Source organism: Scardinius erythrophthalmus (assembly GCF_964197995.2).
Source record: "Scardinius erythrophthalmus genome assembly, chromosome: 1".
NCBI classification, from domain to species: domain Eukaryota; kingdom Metazoa; phylum Chordata; class Actinopteri; order Cypriniformes; family Leuciscidae; genus Scardinius; species Scardinius erythrophthalmus.
The window spans coordinates 61,284,735-61,308,506 of record NC_138221.1 but is presented as its reverse complement, the minus strand read 5'-3'; the positions used below and the strand labels follow the sequence as shown (position 1 = coordinate 61,308,506).

The window sequence follows — 23,772 nt, the reverse complement described above, 5'->3', positions numbered from 1 at the left end:
GTGGCATGGCGTGGGCGGATCCGGCAGTGCAGGAAGCCAGGGCAGACCAGACAGTTCAGGTGGCCAGGGTGGAGCCGGCAATTCAGGAGACCATGGGGGTGCAGCCTCCATGGTCCTATCAAGGACCCTACTGCCCGTACAGGCATGACGTGAACAGCCTCTGGCTCGGCAGGCGTGATGTGAACTTCAAATGTGTGCACCGACCACACACACCATATGGCTGTGGCCATAATGGTTAGTGTAGCGGTCACTGGGGGCTCAGGATTAGTGGCAGCCATCTCTGCTGAGGACTCAGGTTCAGGCGTGGCGGCGGCCATCTCTGCTGAGGGCTCAGGCAACGTGGTGGCGGCCATCTTGTCTGGAGACACTGGCTCGGCGGCAGACGTGGCATGAACAGACTCAGACTTGGCAGGCATGACGTGAACAGACTCAGACTTGGCAGGCATGACGTGAACAGACTCAGACTTGGCAGGCATGACGTGAAGAGACTCAGACATGGCAGACATGACGTGAAGTGGCTCAGGCTTGGCAGGCATGACGTGAACAGACTCAGACTTGGCAGGCATGACGTGAAGAGACTCAGACATGGCAGACATGACGTGAAGTGGCTCAGGCTAGGCAGGCATGACGTGAAGAAGCTCAGGCTTGGCAGACATGGCGTGAAGAGACTCAGACTTGGCAGACATGGCGTGAAGAGACTCAGACTTGGCAGACATGGTGTGAGGTGGTTCAGGCTGAGAGGATAATGTGGGTTTGTGGTGTTCCGTTAAACCCACAGTAAGTGTTGAGCCATTTAACAAAAGGGCATAGTCAATATACTGGGCCAGGGAAAAATTAATATTTCCCCCTGGCAATTGGGACCGCACCAGATCGTTCAGCCCAAAACGAAAAATGTCTTTAAGAGCTACATCATTAAATTTTACCAGGCAACACAGTCCACAAAATTTCTCCACATATGTTTCCAGGGGAAGATTCTGCTGGCGTAGGTTTAGGAGGGCAACCGCTGGGTTCATGGTCGAGGTCGAGTATTCTGTAAAGAATCCACTGGAGGCAAGTGTAAATGAGAACCCAAGTGCAGTTTATTATAAACAAAACCCAAACATGAAACAAAAACATGGCGTGACATGAAAACAAAAATCTAGACATGAACATGAACTTACATAACAGCAGAACTACAGGAAACAATACTTGACCAAGACACATGGCAAACATGAGGGCTTAAATACAACCAAGACTAATGACTAGACAAGGGACACCTGTGAACAATGAAACAATGAGCCAATGACAACATGACACAGACAAGGGAACACATGGCGGGAACACATGGCAGGATCACATGTCTAAAAGGGAATCACATGACAGACATGGAAACATGACGTGAACAAACCCAAAAACAAAACCATGACACAGCAGTAGTTAATTTCTGTAATCACATCTATAATTACACTGTTAACCTTCGCTTACACTTTAACCCACACTTAAACCTAGCCTGGCTCCACCCTCCTATGTACTTCCGCTCAGTTTTCATTTTCCTTCAGTACTCCGTCTGGGTTTGCGGTATATTCTTGGGTTTTCTCTGGCCAAATTTTTACTGGTCCAATCAGCGAACAGAGGGAGTTGCTGAGAACGTTGACGTTAAGGTCGTGCGCTAGTTTGAGTTTTAAGGCCCTTTCACACCGGATGCGTAACGAAAAAGCGAAACGAAAAAGCGAATAGTTCGTGTGCGAATAGTTCGCATCAAAACCATTCACATCAGCCGCGACGCGAATTTGCGACGTTTGTGACGTTCAGAGAGCTTCAACATTCCAAAACTTTCGCGCGAATCGCGCCGACAGCTGAGAAAACATGGACACTTCATCATCCAGTCATAGCATCCAGTGAAGACGAGCTTTTCATTTTATTTAAAAGACAGAAAAGAAGGTTTTGGGTGCAGCCAATCTTACAGAACAGAGAGTCTGAAGGGGAGTATGCTTATGTGCACAGTTTTTTTTTGCGTCTTCAACTAAACACAGTTCGTTTTGTAATGTAAATACACATTACATGTAACACACGACGTAAGTAAGTTAAAAATCATTCGACTAGAAACTGTAGATATCAAAGAATGTAAAAGCAGCCCTAAATAGTCTCACTACATTTTGTTACGTGTTCAAAGTAAACACGGTCTCTGTCTCTATCTTTGACGATAATAGTGTTAGCTTTCTATCCCAAATGTAGTTTAGCCTGCTAGCCTACACAGCACAGGACTATACAACGACTAAAACTATCACACAGTATACTCACAGTCAAGATAACCGAGTTGGTTGGCAATGCTACGCCACACATTGTCTTTCAAATCGTTGTCCTTGTAGTATGTGATTGGCTGAAGCCTTTTCTGTCGCAGCAAAAGTAAAAAAAAATCGACATCGAAGCGAAAAAAATAAAAGTCGTTTTTTCGCCGCAGCACATTCGCGTTCGGTGTGGAAGCACTCATTACACAAACAGCTGATCAAAAAATAAACCCATCGCGCGAATTATTCGTGCGTCAAAATCGCGTCCAGTGTGAAAGGGCCTTTAGGGTTACGTCACGACCAAACGTTAGTGATCGGTTATGGCAGATCCAGAGTGGCTCTGGGCAGATCCAATAGTTTTAAACTTCAACAGAGTACCCGCCTTTAATGAAGTTAACGCTTGTCAATGGAGAGTGGCCAGACTCTCTGTACAAATAAAATGTACCTAAAAATATTTTTTGATGCAAGTACATAGTATAAATGGATATATTTGACTGATTTGCAGGTGTGGCCCCTGTAATGCCCATTTTATATTAATTGGGCTTTATATAGAGTTCAGAAACCCTTGTCATTAGCGACACGATCGTCAAAGTCAATCGTTTTTAATATTGTTGTTTTGGACCCCATTGACTTCCATTGAATGGAAAAACTGTATTCAAAATACCAGATGTGGGCTGGATCTGGGCCGACACTATGTTGCCATCTGGGATAAAACTTGTTTTAACATCGGCATCTTTTCAAGCAATAAGCCTCTTTGTGTGGTCACCATGAACTATAAATGTGATTCTGAATGAATAATAGAATTAACGCAGGATGTTGTCGGTTGAGACCCTGCTGTGTATGTCGTACCCATTGCAGTGAGGAGATCCTGCAGATGTTGAAGCTGGGTCCGATCAGCCTTGTTTGCTTCCAGCTGTCCCACACGGGTCTCCAGACTCTCGTGTCTGTCTCTCAGTCTGCCCACCTCCTTCAGAGCCTCTACGGTCTCCGGGTAACGCTCGGCCCCAACGCTGACCCGGCCCGTAGCAGTGCACAGAGCCTCGTCAGACAGGGACTGATGTGGAGAAGAGAGATCTACACCAGGTGTCCCACCTGTACCTGCTCTGTCATCCTTGATCGGGCTACCAAGGTTCAAAGGGAGGACGGGTACAGTGTCTTTAGCGGCGGAGACTGTGTCCTGCAACCCCTGGGAACGCAAGAGGGAATGTCATTTACAAAAGCACAGTTCATGCCACCTGAGGCTGAGATGAATGTCTTCGTTTTTGGCCTCAGTTTCTGTTTGTAGATGTTGGTTATGCATTTACATTTAGCAAATCATTCATTCAGGTCAATGTTTGCCTCAACTGCAGCTGCCGCCTGCTCTGACAAAACAATGACTGCGATAAGAACCTGTGAGATTTAGGATGGTTGTGAAAGGTTACTGGCTTCTGAAAGCTACAGGACACACTAAATTGACTTTGCGCTTTGTATTGAGTGATTACGGCTGGACGTGCCTCCTGGATCTTCTGCCTCTCACTGATGAGCGCCGCCTGCATCTCGTCCCATGTGACACACTGTGTGAGCTCCTCTGGAACAGGGTACTGGGCCATCTTGTCCTTCAGCTCTTTCTGAGAGAGAGGAAAAATGTAATTCAGCGTTTTCTAAATAAACATGACACAATAATTCTCTGACGACATAAAGTCCTTGTTATTGTTTCAGCACAAATCTCGATCATCAGGAACATGTTTGGCTCGAGGTCATGGTGCAAAGTACCCTAGGTTGATTTTACTCCGAACCATCCCTTTAAGGGTATAGGGGCGATTTCGGACACAGCCTAGGTCAGGGAATACATGACAGGGAAACAGAACGAACAAAACATAATCCTGACAGCACTATTATAATGCAAAATGATGAATTCTTCATGCTTTAGTTATTCATTGTCTGTGTTTTAGTGAGTAAAGTCACGACGCTCCAAGTTCAAAGCAAAGGGAGATATTTGCTTTTACAGAAATCGCCTTTTAAGGACTATAACAAACGGCTGGTAGAGTAGAGACTACAATGAGCTTCCTTATGGGTTAGTGACATCACTAACCCTAAAATTTGCATAAACCCCACCCCCGGGAATGCAATTTATAGATTATCAAGACAGAATATGCTAATCAATGATTAGAAGATAGATAACTCCACATCAGCAACATAAATTCATCAACTAACCATTCAAAAATGTCCTGTTGCATTCTACATGTTGTCACTCCTACATGAGTCTCTCCATTTTTGTCTGACTGTGGTTTGAACATAAAAGGCTAAAAGTTTTTGAAATATTCAGTGCGTGTCTGTGTGAGGTAAAAATAAATATAAAAAATATCTGTGGGGTATTTTGTGCACTCTGGGGACATCAGAGACTTATTTAACATCTTTAATACTTTTATTTCAAAAGGAATTTCAACAGGAATCGGCGTGATCTGGAGATTGCACGAGGGATGTGAAGTGACTTCTGTGTACAAGAGGCTTCATACATTGGCACACTTTTGACAGTGGACTTTCTTTGTTTGTGAAATTTCATGGGTGAATTTGACAAGTTATTTTTGGTTGAACTATTCCTCACTCACCGTGGTGTTGTCCAGTTCTTGCACTCGGTTGCAATACTGCTCCATAGCCACAATACGGTCACCCAACTCATTCATGTTCAGCTGAGGATGACAACATGTTATCAAGTGCTGAATATAAATGAGCAGAAATGTGAGTGATACTGGTGTGTGTGTGTGTGTGTGTGTGTGTGTGTGTGTGTGTGTGTGTGTGTTCACCTGGCTGAGCTGAACATTCAGCGCATCAACTTTCTGTCTCAGATCATCTCTGGACTCTTTGAGCGCCTGGACTTCCTTCAGCAGGTCTTGGATTAAGTCCATACACTGAGGAGGAAACAGTCTTTGAAGATTTACTTGGTTTCATTTCATACCTCTCATACTGGGCAACAGTAACTGGGAAACAAACACGCTCTTCAGAGAAAAAGCCCATAATCCCTTTTGCCTGAACTTTGAAGAGGGATCAAACTCTATGAGAGCACTGCTGAATCAGTTAAGCACATCCTCCGTGTCTCTTCCTTTGAAAAGGCAAGTAATATACTTTCTGAACTTTTGACCTTTAACCCCACCAGAGGTTGCCATGACCGCACAAAGCCCTGGGAATCAGCCTTGAATCAAACAGGATGTGGCATCGCTGTCCGCCCACTTTCTGATATGTTTGCGTAACCCCTGATGTCTAACCTGTGTTACTCTTAGTGCTGTTTGCTTCCCTGTGAGGCTCTGTTTGATGCACAAATTTATCTTGGACGTAACTTTATTAAACTGAAGGGATGACTAGCGTACAGAGGAAGGAAGCTTGATTCCACCACAGAATAAGAAATAAAAAAGGTAATTGTGACACAATTGTGAGTTTAAATCTCGCAACTGCATGATCTAAACTTGTAATTGCGAGTTATAAAGTCATAATTAAGATTTAACTTTTGCAATTCTAAGAAATAACATTTTCCATCAGAATTGGACTTTATACCTCACAATTGCGAGTTTATATGCAAGAAAATTGCGAGATAAAAAAAGTCAGAATTGCAATATAAACTCAATTGTGAGAAAAAAAAAGTCATTATTGCGAGTGTAACGAAGACAGCTGAAGCAGATGCAGAAGCAGGATCCAAGTGCAGCGGGTTTTATTAAAGAAACTCAAAAGATAGCAAACTCAGAGACTCGGGAACAGTCAACATACAACACCAAGAACTCACCAAGACTGAAACAAGACAAAGGGCTTAAATACACAGACGGACAAGCTAAACAAGATAACAAGGGGGCGTGGCTAATGAAAAACACCTGGGGAGACTAATCAACATAACAGGGAACTGCTAAACATAGGATGAGACAGGGGAACAGACATGAATCGTGACATAGCCCCCCAATTAAGGAGTGGGTTCCAGACGCTTCTCAGGATAACAGTCCAGGAGCAGAGGCGGGATGGAGGACGAGGCCCGTGGAGCGGAAGAGGACCTGGAGACTGCGGTAGGACGGGAGGCCAGGGCGGAGCAGGCAGTGCAGGAGGCTAAGGCGGAGCAGGCAGTGCAGGAGGCCAAGGCGGAGCAGGCAGTGCAGGTGGCCAGGGCGGAGACGGCCCTTCAGACGGCCAGGGCGAAGACGACAGTTCAGGGGACCATTGAGGCGCGGCCTCCATGGCCCTATCAAGGGACCCACTGCCCCAAAGAAGTGCCGTGAAGAAGTTTAGACTTTGCGGGTACTGTAGGGTTGCGGGGTTCCTCGTCCACCAAACCCACAGTAAAAGTTGAACCGCTCAAGGAAAGGGCAAGGTCAATATAATGCTCAAGAGTCCAGCTAGGGTCATGTAATGGCATTACGGAGCCGAGCGGCTCGGATAGTCCTCCACGAAAAAAGATCATAAGACATACCTTGTCCATACCAGTCAGGTGAGCAAGCTCTAAAAAATCCATCACAAAGCTTTCAATGGGTCGATCCCTTTGACGGAGACGCATGATTTCCGCTGCTGGATTCATTATGTGGAGAGTTCTTCTGTGAAGAAGACGGCTGAAGCAGATGCAGAAGCAGGATCCAAGTGCAGCAGGTTTTATTAAAGAAACTCAAAAGATTAGCCTGACTACGTCAGACTTCGTACTTCCGCTCAATTTCAGTTCGCTTCTGTACTCAGTCTGAGATAGCGACCTATCTCCCCATTTTCCTCCGGCCTCAAAACAGCTGGCCAATCAACGAACAGAGGGTGGGCTGAGAGCTGTGACGTAGACAATGATTGTACCGTGGTAGATTTACTTCAAATAATCTGCAAAAGTCGTTCACAGCCATGTTCACTCCGGTATTTCGCTCGATGGTTTCTTCACATCATACATGTGTTTACAGTGGAAGTTCGATGCGGCTGAGCCTGCGCATAACACACGTCATAACCAAACGTTATGTGATTGGCTTATATATATATATATATATATATATATATATATATATATATATATATGTGTGTGTGTGTTTTTTGTCATATGGGATTTTTTTTAGACGTGTATTATGGTAATACCCTTTTTATTTATTTATTTATTTATTTATCTATTTTGGTAGTGTTGGGGCATATTACAATGAATTGATACAACTGAATTCTATGGTTTTACGTATTATGACATAATAAAAAAATCATCTGGACCTTGGCAGGTCTTAAAATGAGGTAAATACAACCTCAGATGAATAACAACACATGACATATTACACCATGTCATTATTTATTTAACAAAAACTAGACCAAAATGGAAAAGCTGTAAGTATTTGTATAATTGATCATGAGCAAGTGTGATCTCCTCTATAAAAGCAGGAGTTTTGTTTGTTTGCTGGTCTGGATCATTCAGGTGTGTGTGTTCACACAATAATGAGGAGGAAAGACATCAGCAATGATCTTAGAGAAGCAGTTGTTGCTGCCATCAATCTGAGAAGGGTTATACGCCCATTTCCAAACCATCTGAAGTCCATTATTCTACAGTGAGGAAGATAATTCACAAGAAAACATTCAAGACAGCAGCCAATCTTCCCAGGAGTGGACGTCCCAGCAGATTCACCCCAGGTCAGAGAGATCACGAAACACCCAAGAGCTTCATCTCAGACTCTACAGGTCTCAGTTAACATGTCAAATCTTCAAGTTCATGACACTACAATTAGAAAAAGACGGGACAAGTATGGCATGTTTGGGAGGGTTGTCATGAGAAATAATCTTCTCTCTAAAAAGAAGCACAGCTTAGACACAAGTCATTGAGTCGATCATGAACTCCTCTGTAAACCAAAGTATTCTAGAGTCAGATGTGAGACTATCTGTCTGAAAGCTAAAGCTTGGCCGAAACTGGGTTGTGCAACAGGACAATGATCCCAGGAACATCAGCAAATCTACAACAGAAGGGCTGAAAAAGACAAGAGTCAAAGTGTTTCAGTGACCCAGTCAAAGTCCTCAACATCAATGTGAGAGACTGATACTGTCACACAGAGAACGATTCCTTGCAAGCTATTGAATCATAGTGTGTTCTTAGTATTTCACACATGGCTTCTCCATTTTAGCTTTAATTTTGTTAAATAAATAATGACACGGTGTAATATGTCATGTGTTGTTGCTCATCTGAGGTTGTATTTACCTAATTTTAAGACCAGATGATTTTTATAATTTTCTGATATGCAAAAGCATAACTTTCTATAGGGTGTGCTTTCTTTTTCACATGACTGTATATTGAATGATATAAGACGTTGAAGTACTGTGATATTACCATTAGATAACAGATATGCATACACTACGGTTCAAAAGTTTTGTCAGTACGACTTTTATTCAGTAAGGGTGCATTAAATGAATCAAAAGTGTCAATAAAGACATTTAGAATGTTATAAAAAATGTCTATTTCAAAGAAATTTTTATGTTGTTTTTTTAAAACATTTATTAATTAAAGAATCGTGGGGAGAAAAGGTATCACGGTTTCCATAAAAAAATATTACACTGTCAGAAATTTTCTTGAGCATCAAATCAGCATATTAGAATGATTTCTGAAGGATCTGGAGTAATCAGAAAGAATAAATTAGATTTTAAAATATATTCAACCAGGTCATAAATCATAATAATACTTCACAATATGACAGTGTTACTGTATTTTTGGATGCAGAATTAGCATTAGAGCCTTTGTTAAACCCCAAACTTTTGATGTATCAGAGAACACATCAGCTACTATAGCCTAGTCCTGCCACGGTCCGTTTCGCAAGGGACAATTTGTCATTATGAACCTGACAGGCCATTTGTTTATGGTAATTAGGTATGATAAGAATTTAGTCCAGCTGTTCACAGCAAATATAAACGACACACACAAGCTGTTTAACAAGTCAGTCATCGTTTGTTCTTTAACGACGTGAGTCATCGCCACAGGAGAGTTCAAACTGTCCCGGCTCGTCATTTTGTCACCATGACACCGTATCAGGGCACAGGGCTCTACTCCACACCCCGGTTCAGTCAAAACACCAGAAGTGAATATGATAGGGAACACCCTAACCTCATCAGACCTGGGAAAGAGCATGTGATGAGCGGCCTGACTCCGTCGGTTTATGCAACCACACACCCCTCCGGGAATCATTACCATCCAGACCCCCCTTGACGTTCCTCATTGAAGGCATCACTCCAATGAGCCGGTGTTTATTCCGCGGGTCACATGTTTGACGCCAGCATTGCTGTGGGTCACAAGTGCTTCTCATTCCTGTCCGGCCTCCCCGGATTCGGCTGGCGGGGGTCATCTGAGGGCACTGGCGGATAACCATGGGTGACTCCAAACATGTCCAAACCAAACATTAATGATTAAGAAGATGAGCAGGACCTCCCCGTGCACCGGCGGCTCTGCGGGAGGCTCATTACTGTGGATGGATGAAGACGTGATCGCAGCTAAAGCCAGACTCAGCGTCATGTGAGACGTATCAGTGCTACAACACTAATGTCTTCCACCTTCTTATTACAGTTGATCATAACCCTGAGTGATTATAATGCCACTGGGTACAAAAAAAGATGTTAGGACTGTTTCTTTTTTTATTAAGTTGCCAGTCACCACCAGCGTTTTTAATCATTTTCACAAAAATGTCATGAATGTTTTGTTGAATGAATATCTGAATATGCAATTTATCAAAAGAAATAACAGAGCCTCTGCCTTAAAAAAACGTTTTATGCCTGCTTCATGCATTCCTTTTTTATCCACACTTAAATGTTGGTAAGTATTATAAAAAAGCAACATTTTGAACAAATTTTTCATCTTTTTTAAAGACTACAGAGTGCAAATGTAATGCGTTTATCGCTTGTTTCTGCTGCTTTTTTGTCTGTGTTTTGACCCGGAGAGTCTGAACTCTTTCAGAAGATGAGTTATAGCACCCCCTACCGTATAACCCCATCAATGAAATGAAAGAGTTAAAATCAAGTTTTTAATGTTGTTTATATGTCTATGTGGAGTTTTTAATGTACTTTAAGACAAACCATGAGTAAATTCATAAGTCGACACCATTGCTGAGTATTTTCTCCTTAAAACTGCAGTGAACCAAAGACAGTCTCAAAAACACGGTTTGAAATCGCTGGTGTTTCTGACGTCACAAACTACCTTGTAACCAATCAGATCAACGTGTGATCGTCAACCAGTGGATCTCTGAGCTGGTGTGAGTGAGTGGAGGCGGGGCTCATTTGCATATGCATAGAACCACATTTATACTAAATGAGGCGAGAGTGTAGAGTTAAGGCCCGTTCACACCAAGGACGATAACTATAAAGATAACGATAAAGATATAATTCTAAAAATCGTTCTCCATATTAAAGAATAACAGAGTTCACACCACAACTATAACGATAAAGATATGAGGAACGATATCGTTGGGATCACTTTCAGAACGATTTTTTTTCCAGCTGTCGAACGATAAAACACTGACAGCCAATCAGAATCCATAATAATTTAAAGGTCTCGCGCATTTAGAATGGTGATCTGGATCATCCGGGCGCGCGCGTGCTTAGAATAAAAAGACTGTTATCGGTCGCTGGTGTGCATGGACGCATATATAGTTATCTTTATCGTTATCTTTATAGTTATCGTGCTTGGTGTGAACGGTCCTTTACTGTACATTTAAGCTACTTTAAGGCATGAAAAAAATTATTTTCAAGGAAAAAACATTTAAATATGTAATTTTGGTGATCAAAGATTAGTTTTAAGGGATAAGATTATTTACTACAGGGGGACTTTAAAATGCTAAAAATGTATGAAATATTTTATTATAAATATTTAGTATTATACAATAAATTTGGAGAATTTTGTTCATTGTCTCACTATAACATGTTAAATTAGAAAAAAATATATTTATTTTAAAATTTAAAGCAAAATTAAAAGGCTTAGGCCTGGTTTCACAGACAGGGCTTAGATTAAGCCAGGATTAGGCCTTAGTTCAGTTAGGATATTTAAGTAGCTTTTATAAACGTGCCTTAGAAAAAAACATTACTGGTGTACATCTTGAGACGGAACAATGGCATGGGAATATTTTAATATATATGTCAGGTCTAGTTGCTTTCAGTTAAAACAACTGAAACATTCAGTTTAGTCTGGGACTAGATTTAAGCCTTGTCTGTGAAACCAGGGGTCAATTTGCGTATTTAATGCAAAAACATTCAGAACCTTTTATCGTTTTATGTTTCTTATTAATGCAGTCATTTATGCAATTTTCTATTACATCTACTGTTTTAAAGTTTGGGCTTTGGGGTCAGTACAATTATTATTATTATTATTTATTTATTTATTTTTCAAATCTCTAATACTTACCATATATTTAATCAAATATACAGAAAAACAGTAATATTGTGAAATATTATTACAATTTAAAATAATTGTTTTCTATGTGATTATATTGTAAAATGTAATTTATTCCTGTGATCAAAGCTGAATTTTCAGCATCAATTCTCCAGTCTTCAGTGTCACATGATCCTTCAGAAATCATTTAAATATGATGATTTGATGCTCAAGAAACATTTCTGATTATTATCAATGTTGAAAACAGTTGTTCTACATATTTCTGTTGAAACCGTGATAAAAAAAAAAATCAGGTATATTTTATGAATAGAAAGATTTATTTATTATGTCTTAACTGTCAATATTGATCAATTTAATGCATCCTTGCTGAATTAAATTTAAGTATTAATTTCGTTATAGTTTTTTATTACTGAGCCTAAACTTTTGAGCGTTAGTGCATAAATGACATAAAGTTCTACAACAAAACAAAAGCTTCAAAATACATCTATGCTTTCCAATAAAAATGTATCAAATTTTATTTTAAAAAATGTCAGTGACATTGGTTAAAGGTCATATCCACCTTATTTTTAATGCAAGAGCGGATGTGTGGCCATTTGTAACCGTCTGGCTTTCGGTGTAATTCGCTACCAGTTATTTTAGCTGTTCAAAAACAGTCTGTTATGCTGCTTGATTTTGCCAAATGGCATTTATTATCATATTATTTTAATGCATTGTCATAATTGTCACGATTTCCCCTGTTTTGTGTGTTCATTGTTCAAGGACTCTTATTCTGATATTGTGGTGTCTTGCTTTTCATTTCCTGTGGTTTAGTTCATGTTTGCCTTTTTTTCCTTAGTTACTTTCACCAAAGTAACTCATTACCCACATCTGTCATAAAATTTTGCACATTTTTTTTTACGCTCGCTTGAGGTGGTTATTGAAAAAGAGTTAATGCAAATAATGTGAGATGGAAACGCTTTTGCCAAATAAATTGCGCATGTTTTTTTTGCGAACTTTGAAAAGATTCTCTTCACGATGGAAACCCAGCTATTGTCTTTACATGTATTTTGTAAAGCTGTTGCGTTTCCTGTTGGATTATAATTGTCTTCCTGTTTGGATTTGTGTTTTCTTGTTTGGAATATCTTTGCTTGTGTGTTTGTGGAATAAAGACTGTAGATTAGATTATTACAGTAGATTGTGATAGATTGATTAAACACACTGGTTTGTAGTGCAAACAATTTGACCATTTACTGTACAAAGTTTTACAGTTTTACTGTTTACAACCATTTACACTTAATTCTTCAAGCTATTTACCTATAGTAGCTAGTGCATCGGGAGTCTGACACATCACAGAAAATAGATTTCTTCCGCATTGAATTTTATTTAATTTTTTAGGATTTTTGGTCACTACATTACATTATCATGTGTTATTTCATTTGACTAAATGCGGATCATAGTAATAATGAAGAACTAGTAGATGTTTCCAAACTTGACTGGCACCTATGAGACTTAGGGGCCGTTTACACCTCATTGATTTCAACTAAAAACGTAAAACTTTGTTTGCGTTTTGGCCGTTTATTTACACAACAACAGCGTTTTGGGCGAATATGCTAATCAAATATTTGAAATTGTGTTCCAAAGGGCAAGTTTCTGAAAACTATACTGTTATCTTCAAAAACATGAATTTGTGAAAGCGGTGACATCCTGCATATTACGCATTCAGTCTATATGTAGTGTTTCTTTACAAAGTGACATCGCCACCTACTGGCCTGGCATGAGTAATACAACGATTTTACTCGTTTTCACGGATCCGTGTGAACGGGATCGTTTTGACAACGTTGTCGTCTGTGCAAGAAAAACGCAAAGGAAAAACTTCATTTTATACTGAATCGTTGTGTAAACGTACCCTTAATTTCAAAAGTACAAACTCTGTTGTTTGCCAATCAACATACAGCAAAAAGTGTTTACCCTCCACACAGACTTGATCTATTTCATGATGCCTCATTTTAGTTAACAGGCTGTGCTGAGCAGAACTGTGTTTGGACTAAAACACTTGTCAAATGTGTCCATGTGGTGAAAAGGAAGTGTTATTTGACGTCCATCACTGATATTTAAGTATCTGAGAAACAGGGGTTTGGGGAGTGTGACGAACATGTAGTTTGAGGAACACGAGACACAGATGGTGTTATTTGAGAATGGAGCTCAGTGTCATTGGGTCATTGTTCTGTGGGCTTTCATCAGTCATCTAGAGCTGATGAAACATTCAGCCTCCTGCAGACCCCCAACAGAGGAGCCGCTCGCTCGCCGGCCCAGGCCTCTGCACATCACAGCTCAACCCGCAATGCCTTTCACAGTCATAAACTCTAACTTTTGTTTGCTTTTAACAACAACAACCAAAAACTTAATTTAGGAATACTCTTCTATACAATTAATAAATCAATATATATATATAAAAAAATGTCAGATCATGTTGGAAAAACTCTTAATTTCCCAGATTTCAGTATAATAATCACACAATAGAATTAGCCTACACAATCAATATTCAAATTTTAAGTTCAATATTCATTTAATTTGTTCAATATTCGTAGAGAAAATTGTCATTTACATCTCAGGGAACAAATATAGTATTCACAATTATTGTTTAATTATTCATGTTGTCTAAAAACAAGTAATAAAAACTCGGTGAGTGTTTTAGCGTAATTTTCTCACCTCATGGGATCACAACACTAAGATATAGTAAATCTTTTCCTAGATTTTTTTTTGTGCGTTCCCGAGATTAGACCTTCCTTAACATAGTGCCGAAAACCCGAAGTCTCTAGGTGGTCTGGTTGAGGAGTAGATAGAAGTGCAAGATTGGTGCGCACAGATGCACAGAACAGAAAGCATGAGTTAACAATCGCAATTTCCGGGGGAAAACTGCGCTAAAAATTCAATTCAGTCAGTGCCTTTTCCCATTCAAATTCCGAAATAAGATCCTGTGTTTTTTTAATTCACCCTGGTGAACCCAATAAAGTGCAACACTCGGATTCTGGATGTAAAAACTTTTCGTTTTCTCCATAGAGAGATTGATTTTTAATGATAACTTATAAACCTTTATGAGATACACACTGTGAGCTACAAGGTTGTTTACCAATGGTATTTGCTTCTGTTAAAGCCATCACCCCGCTTTATTTCAACTTTATTCTCAAAATTATCACATTGAATAGAGGAATTTGCGGTGGGATAAATTAACCTGTTTAAGATGAACTAATTAACTAATTTAATTTACAATACTTAGGCCTATTAACTGTAACCAGCCCTGATTAATGAGTGTTTGGGTTTAAAAGAGAAAGAGTGTAAGGATGTGACCAATCAGTGACGAGAATGAGGAATAATGATGATTAGATGTACATTCATTCACAACCTTCTTACCATTATTTGTGTTTTCGAGTGTCAAACAAATGAGGCATATTTGATTGCATAGTATGTTAATGTAATACTACATAGCATACTATGTTTTCAAACATAATCACTGAGTTATAAAACTTTTTGATTATGATTATTAAATTATGATTATCACGTATACACTCATAATAATAAAGGATCTTTATGGGCACATATAGTACCATGAAAGAACCTTTCCATTCCACGAGAGGCTCTTTATACTGGAAAAAAGGTTCTTTAGATTATCAAAATGTTCTTCACACTTAGGGAACGGATCCGTGAAAACAACTAAATGGTAAATGCTGTATTATTCATGCCAGGCCAGTAGATGGCGATGTCACTTTGTAAAGAAACACTACATATAGACTGAACAAGACGTCACCGTTTTCACAAATTCACGTTTTTGTAGTTTAGACGATAACGTTATGTTTTCATTGTTGTGTAAATGAATGTCCAAATCGCATTAAAAAATCCATTTTTAGTTGAGGGGCCGTTTACACAACACAAAACCTCTTATATGTTTTGGCCGTTCATTTTTTGGGGGCCTGAAAAACGCAAACTTTTGAAAACGGCACCGTTATCGTCTCTGTGTAAGCTGTAAACACGTGACTTTGTGAAAACAGTGATGTCATGCACATGCGTATTACGTGTTCAGTCTATATGCAGTGTTTCTTTACAGAGTCGCCACCTACTGGCCTGACATGAATAACACAGCGATTTTACTCGTTTTCATGGATCCGTGTGAACGGGATCGTTTTGACAACGTGGTCTGTACACTAAGGGTCTGTTTACACAAAGTCATTTTCAACTAAAAACGTAAAAAATGTTATGCGTTTTGGCTGTTCATTTACACCACAACAGCGTTTTGGGTGCCTGAAAACGCAAACTTTTGAAAACGATCTCCGTATAAACAACAAAAATGCAAATCTCTGAAAACAATGACGTCATGCACACGCTTATTACGTGTTCAGTCTATAGTGTTTCATCGCCATCTACTGGCCTGGCAACAGAATAAAGAGTTTTTAGTCGTTTTCTTTGATACGTGTGAATGGGGATCGTTTTGACAATGGTGTCGTCTGTACGTGGAAAACTCAAAGGAAAACTTTTCCGTTCTTAGCCGTTTTAAAACCGTTTTAAGCATATCGTTGTTGTGTAAAACATATCCTATAAAAATCAAAGGAAAAACCTTTCCGTCATTAGTACATCATTGTCGTGTAAACACACCCTGAGAAAATAATGTTTTTTTAAAGAGCTGTTCACTTAATTTTTACATAATTTACATAAACCCCGCCCCCGGAAATGCGATTTTATAGATTATCAAGACAGAATATGCTAATAAACGACTAGATTAGAAGATAACTACACATAAGCTACATAAATTCATCAACTAACAATTCAAAAATGTTGTCTACATGTCACTTCTTGAGTCTCTCCATCATTGTCTGACTGCGGTTTGAACATAAAAGGCTAAAAGTTTTTGAGATTTTCAGTGTGTGTCTGTGTGAGGTAATCGAAGAAGCTGTTAACACACTCGAGCTTGTGGAGCTCCGCCCTCTGTAGTGGGAGCAGCAGCTCATTTGCATTTAAAGGGACAGACACAAAAACTGCATTTTTGCTCACCCTTAAAAGGGGACAATTTTAACATGCTATAAAAAATCTTTGGGGTATTTTGAGCTCAAACTTCACATATACACACTCTGGGGACATCAAAGACTTATTTTACATCTTGTGGAAAGGGCATTATACCACCCCTTTAACTAATGTTTACTAACGTAAACTAACTTTACTAACTGTAAAGTGTTACCAGCAAGGCAAGTTATTAACTGTGTTCTGTGGTGATAGACCTACAGTGTAGTGGAGGAACCATGGTCCTGTAAAGCATACAATTCTAGTTCACAGTAGTAGTTTCCTCCTGTCTCTTACCTTGGACACCCCGTCCTCGTTCCCCTGGGTCTTCCTGCGGAGCTGCATGAGGGTCCACATGTCGCTGAGCGCCGTGTCAGAGGAGCCCATGAGCTCGGTGGCGGTGGGAAGAGCCTCCAGTGCCCGCAACTGCTCCTCCATCACCCGCACCCTCTCCTCCATCACCCGATGCGGGCTCGACGGCTCCAGCAGGGAAGCTTTGCTCTGAGCTGGGCTGTCATGGTCGTTGTCCGCCTCTTTCCATGCAGTTTTGACCCTCTCGATTTTCAGGTGTCCCAGGATGGCGTGTAGCAAAGTGTGCAGGGCGTTGAAATTGACCGCTCCGACATCAGGCGTCCCGATGGAGAGATCTAGCAGCTCATGCAGGCTTATGTCTGTCGACATGGTCTAAGCAAATAACGTTACGATGCTGTCAAAACCGACAATCACAGATATGCTCGTTTGAATGACTTCTCTCTGAACAAGTACGCAAGAGCCGATTTAGTCTGTTTTCGAACATGATCACTTGATTATATCGGTTTAAACTGTTTTCTCATGTTTGTGAGGAAGGTAGAATTATACTAAATCAGTTTATTGTGGCGATTAAAATGCGTCGCGTCTAGTTCATCATTTAAGTCACACGTTATCGGCTGCTTTGCTTTGGTCATTTTGCTCTCAGTTTACGCTCTCCCCGCCTTCCGAAGATGCTGATTGGTTTTGAACGCCTCGCGTCATCACGCTCTCTATCCTTATTGGATGAAGTCTCTGTTTGTCAACAGAAATTACCTGTGTTGTGAGCGGCGGCGTCTTTGGGTGCTTAGCAACTGATTCAGTGGCAGCATCAGCACGTGAGAGCGGAGAGCAATATCCATGTGGTTTATATGATGTTACATGATAAAATAGCAAACTTAAAATAAAATAAAAAATAGCCCTAAAAGATGTATTTTCATTGGCCTACTATAAGCTAATCATAATGGCCAAAACAAATAGCTGAAGTGTATAACGCATTAAACGATTTCTTCGGTTTCTGTTTCACCACATTAAGATCTTTCTTATTAAGAATATAATGGAACAAATATTAAGAATATAAAGACCAAAATTATAAACATATAGGCCTATACACACACATGTATATGACCTACTGTATATACACACACACATAGGTATATGTGTGTATCTGTATACATATATATTTGTGTGTATATGGATATATATATATATATATATATATATATATATATATATATATATATATATATATATATATATATATATATATATATATATATATATTGAAGGGTTGGGGTCAGAATCCCTTGCCTCTTCAATTTAAATATATATTAAATATATATATATATATCCTTTTGAAATGATTACTTTATTCTTATTAAAAAGTTCAATAATCAAGTATATCCATGTATTCATATGGTCTCTGTTTAACCATTGTAGGTGCTTCCAAAGTGTGCCCTTGGGTTGTGCTCACAGCCAGGGGCCTTTTGATGATTACTCTCTTGGGATTCAGAGAGTGGCTAAAATGACTCTGCACCCAGGTGTTGCGTATCCATCTTTCTTAGTCAGCCTGCATAAGTTAAAGGTCAATGTATACATAGGCTGCGTTCGAAACCGCATACTTCCATACTATTTAGTATGGGAAAAAGAGTAGGCGAGCGAAAAAGTATGTACGAATCCAAAAGAGTAGGCGAGAATTACCTGGGTGACGTACTAATTATCGCGAGATTCGGACTTAAGTGCGTTCGAATATGCCTACTTTCCTACTATATAGTAGGCGAAAACAGTACGTGAAGGAAGCAGTACGTTCGAAACATCAGTATTAATAGAAGAGTAGGCGAGAAGTTCCCGGATGGCTTACTGCTTCCGCCCAGATTTTTGAGTGCTCAACCGATGGATACTCTTCTATCCCAGGAGGCCACGCGAGAGGATACGTCATAAAAAAGAAGACGGAGGATAGGTCATACTCGAACGTGACGGAAAGGATGACGGACGAGACTCAAATGTGAGTATTACAAATCAAATGATCGCATGTGTTGAACTACTGTACAGTAAACTGTTGAATTGTTGAAGGTGTAAAGACGCTATATATTTGTGATTTTGCTGTAAATCACATTTTATTATGTATAGCTAACAGAGAAGCTCCAGTAAGGACACATATGTCTCCAAAGTGGATTTGCATACATTTTAAACCGTATATATACATCTTAAATACAATTACTAAATGTCTATTTATTATCTGGCAAGAAACTCTTCTATAAGAATTGCAGATTACTACGTCTAATAGATATGAAATAGGCATCTGAGTGATGTATGTGTGCTATTATGTAGAACAAATCTATAAAGTAACTAAACATAAGTTATCTATTTTATTTGTCCATTACTGTTGGTAAATTGAGGAACATTTATGTAGGATAAAAAGTTAAAACAACCTCAACATGTAAATGTAGTGTTGAGTTCATAAATCACAGAGGTAACGTGGATCTTGTCTGGATGTTACAGGGACAGATGAACAGATGTGTGTTTATCCAGAGGAGAGTGGCTCATGAAGCTGAATGCTGCCATCAAAGGCTTTGTGACATTACAGAAATTAATAACAACAACTATTTAAATATTAAGTTGTAGTTTATTTTAATTATTGTATTTTCAAACTGAGCTACTACAGCACTTTTCTGATTCTTGATTTCTGTGCATTTGCTGCACAGCTTTTGTGGTGGAGCAGGACCTGCAAGGAAAGATGATGGCGGCATTTGTGGAAAAAAAAGCATTTTTGTCTTCTAAAAATAATGACTGCTTTTGTGTTATGTTTGTGCATTTTTGCAGCATCTGAAATGTCAGCAGACTGGTGTGAGTACTGAGGATGAAGAAGAGCCCAGAGCTGAATCCTGGAGATGGTGCCATGGATGAGTCCCTCCATCGCTCCACCTGCCCTTATTGCCTCAGATTGTGAAGCACAACACATCACGCAACAACCTCAGAACGGCTCACCTCTGGCGGTCAGCTGATTCATCAGAGCCGCAGAATGGGAACCGCTGTGTTGAGACTGCAGAAGGATGTGGGGTTCAGCGCCTGTAGCCTACATACATACATGATTGTAGTTTGAATAAAGCTTTGTTTCATGTGTTGACTTGTATATTTGTTTATTGTGTGATGGTGACTTTGATTCATTCTTTAACTAATTTATTAATATTTCTCATTGTTGTCAGTAAATAAAATACAATTAATTCATGCTTTATATATTGTTTGAATGAAAATGTAGGTATGTTCGCTATATACACATCTAGAGTGTATTCATGCATAGCTATTTCAAATGACATTTTGTTTGTTTTATTGAATTATATCATTTTCAGTAAAAAGTAATATAATTAATTGGTCAGCATTTATCGTTGTTATTATTGTATGTTTTGGGGTGGGATAGCAATGCAATTCGTTCTGGGGTAATATTAATTTTTAATAATGATACTTAAATTTTTCGAGTATAAAATCAGCAGTTTTCTCCAAAGGTGAATCTCCCTTTGTGCAGACATTACAAACGCTGAGGAAAACCGTTCTAGGTAGGGCTGTCGAGTTACTGATGTTATGAGGTATATGTGTATATCTATCTATCTATCTATCTATCTATCTATCTATCTATCTATCTATCTATCTATCTATATATATATATATATATATATATATATATATATATATATATATCAATCATGGGTTTGCAAACATGAGATTTTATACACAGGAAAAAACCTATAAGGTTGAATATCTAAATATATATTTTCTTAAATAATTAATTATATAATACATTTAAAAAATGCATTTTCTGTTATTTATAGGCCTGAGGGATGAAACGAGAGTTAAATTTAACAAGAAAAAGAGGAAAACAAAGCAGTAAGCCACTTTTGCTTATGGATGAAAATATTTGGATATAAAATAAAGAAATTAACAACATATTCAAGAGATGACAATTTTGGGATTTCGTAATAAAAATAAATATCGTTAAGGATAAAACGGTGGGTCACATTAGTAGGGTATAAGAACTTAAATCAACCCTAAATGTACTCACAAAATAAATGGGCAGCAGTTTCTTCAAAAAGACCACAAAAGGAGCAAGTTTAATCAATATCATGATATTTACAGACAGATGAATTAAACGTGTCGTTCAAATCTTCTAATAGTTGTTGCGCTTGTGATAACGCGTCGTAGGTCACATGATAACGTCAACATGGCAGATGTCCGGTTCTCATTCATACTCAACGAGATTTGGCTATAAAGTACCTACTCTTTTAGCGCTTGTTAAGTAAGTACTCATTGAAATTAAGTACCTACTCATTGAGTATGCGGTTTGGAACGCAGCCATAGTTTTACCTGATGTTGTTAAGTGCATTTCCTCATGTGCATTTCTCTAGGGAGTAAAAAGGATTAATGTCGTTCCTGAGTTCCTGTTCCTGAGTGACAGGGCTGAACTGGTAATCTGGCATACCGGGCAAATGCCCGGTGGGCCGACGTGCTTTTTGGGCCGATACATCTCATAGTTTTTTTTTTTTTTTTTTAACTGCCCATAAAACGCGTACATCGGCGGCCCATTCGTTTTGTTTTGTTTAATAGGCGGAGCTGGGTTTGTGCCAGTGTAATGCATTGGTCAAAAAAAGTAAGCGTTTTTTTTTTTCCACTGACAGCCCGGCCCATGAAACGCGTAGATCAGCGGCCCATTGGTTGTTTTCTTGATTGACACTGGGCTGGCCCAATCACAGCTTTAAAAACCTCCCCCTTTGGGCTTTGAATGAGCGTGCAGTGTGTGTATCTGTCAAAAAAAAAATAGTCTGAGAGAAACGCGAGGAATGTGCAGAGAAATAGTGTGTAATAGAAATAGCAGACGCTGTAAAATGTGTCAAAATATAAATGTTTTCTGCAGCAGCAGGACCTTCATCAGCTCTAGTGGCTGATGAGGAGGATAGTGAGGAGGATCAGGAGAGAGAGATGAGAAAGTGTAGAGTCCACTCCGCGGTAAGCAGAACTACTTTCAAAACCAGTGGCGTAACTTTGTTTTAAAAAGTGGGTGGGACAGGTGGGGGGGGATAACTCAATGCTAAATCATAAAACAGATGTATGTACAGTAACATTACGATGTCCAGCAATCGATTTAAATAGTAGGCCTACAGGGATTGGGTTTAATTAGTCGTTTAATGAGGCCTATTATATGTTGATCCGACTATTTTAAGAGTGTATTTAAATGGTCCAGGGGCAGAACTTTCGCCCAGCGCGGGAGAGGTTTTCGGTTCTTGGTTCCAATCCGCACTCATGTAGGTTTTTTTTTTTTTTTTTTTTTTTTTTTCTCGATTATGTTTTTCAGTGGTTGTATATCAGGCATGGACACGTTTGTGTGCATTTTGTTTTGTAATTTAACCGGAACGAATAGAAAGTCTCTCTCCACAACGGATTGAAGCGCGCGTCCGAGTGAAGACTGTGCGCGAGCCACAAACAGACACAGTATCCGACCGCGCGCCACTGATCGCAGCGGCAACGAGCACTTTGATCACTTGATTTCAAAAACAACACATTTCAGCGCTAGATCGCCTCTTATTTGACAAACGAACGAAATTAATGCTCTGGTAGTTAATTGGAGATGTTTTGTTTATTTGTATTGGTACATTCGTGCCGCGAGATGTTTCAAAAGTGGTGGGGACAATATCGACCTTAGCAAAAAGTGGTGGGGACATGTCCCACCCGTCCCACCCGCAAATTACGCCTATGTTCAAAACACTTAGGCTATGTCATGACTCATGAGTGTAGGAACCCATAACCCAGTTACGCATTATTTCAACATCTGCATAGTTGACGATTACAGAAATTTACTAGAAGTTTAATGAGACGCGTTTTTATCCATGTTTTCCGCCAAAATAAAAGCTTGATGCAGTTTCCATCAAAATAAAAGATCATGTGCTTATCTCTTTCAAATATAGAAATTAGTACAAAACTAAATATAAAGTTTTCTTTATTTTTCAGTGCATTTGTTTTACAATATATGGCTATTAGGCTACTGTCATGAGATTAATATTATAACTATTATTATGTAGTAATATAGACAGACACTGTTACTAAAAGCGGTTTGAATTTTTTTTTTTATATATTGCACACTGAACATGGGTTGGAGCTTTTAATTTTGAACCCTCAAACTGCACCAGATTGATGAATTTAACATTAAAATGCACAACATTTTCTAAGGGGGGGCATGCCCCCATACCCCCCTAGAAAGACTGAAGTCCGCGACCGCAGTTTTACCAAAATTCCTGTGATAAACACTGGTATTGCTATGCCAATGCAGCTTATATCTTGTTTTTTGGATGCATCACTGTGTAGTGTAGTTCAATTGTATTAATAAATTACAATTTTGTACTTATTTCATCTGTTAACTCGCACTCGTTTATACTCACTCATTACATGGCATTAGTGTTTTAATGAATAGGAGTTGAACAAAAACATATTCAAGGGCGTGCAAAGATGGGTGGTGTTTATGATCATATGTAGTGGGCCAGTCTGGGCCAAAATGCCAGGGCCGATTTTCTGTCCCAGTCCAGCCCTGCTGAGTGAAATGTGTTATCAGTCTGTTATGGTGTGCCGCTTTTTAGATAATGAACACAGGCCTTCTTTAGCCTTGAAGAGGACTGTTGTTCGTATTGTGTGTGTGCGTTTGACGTTCTTTGCAGGTCCTGAACTCTGTGATGTACGATTTATGAACTCGAAGACAACTTTCTTCGACCCGGAGAGGTCTAGGTCGGTCTGACTGCAGAACCGCAGAACCATATGTCTTGGCAGTGTGAGGAAGACAGCGCCAGCCTAACAGTCTGATGCCGGAACTGCATACCATACATATCCACCTTA

The 23,772-nt window shown here is 39.4% G+C and overlaps 2 protein-coding genes across 7 annotated transcripts in view; both read right to left on the bottom strand.

The window, feature by feature from the left end:
* The window catches only part of LOC308690188 (uncharacterized protein), a 39,431-nt gene extending 21,848 nt beyond the window's left edge, over nucleotides 1-17,583 (bottom strand). For 3 of the 6 annotated variants that reach the window (XR_014030125.1, XM_081364524.1, XM_081364525.1), the window contains exons 1-5: nucleotides 16,912-17,538; nucleotides 5,051-5,155; nucleotides 4,856-4,936; nucleotides 3,761-3,874; nucleotides 3,117-3,453 (exon numbers count right to left, since the gene is read on the bottom strand). Coding sequence is in view for 4 of the 6 variants with exons in the window: in XM_081364524.1 (XP_081220650.1) it covers nucleotides 3,117-3,453; nucleotides 3,761-3,874; nucleotides 4,856-4,936; nucleotides 5,051-5,155; nucleotides 16,912-17,295 (1,021 nt within the window). In the remaining 2 variants the exon portion in view is untranslated. Of the gene's footprint in view, nucleotides 1-3,116; nucleotides 3,454-3,760; nucleotides 3,875-4,855; nucleotides 4,937-5,050; nucleotides 5,156-16,911 lie in introns of all 6 variants that reach the window. The other 3 variants (XR_014030124.1, XM_081364522.1, XM_081364523.1) reach the window with 3 other exon arrangements.
* The window catches only part of LOC308702727 (tripartite motif-containing protein 16-like), a 662,678-nt gene that overhangs the window by 239,960 nt on the left and 398,946 nt on the right, over nucleotides 1-23,772 (bottom strand). The gene's annotated exons all lie outside the window — the stretch shown is intronic.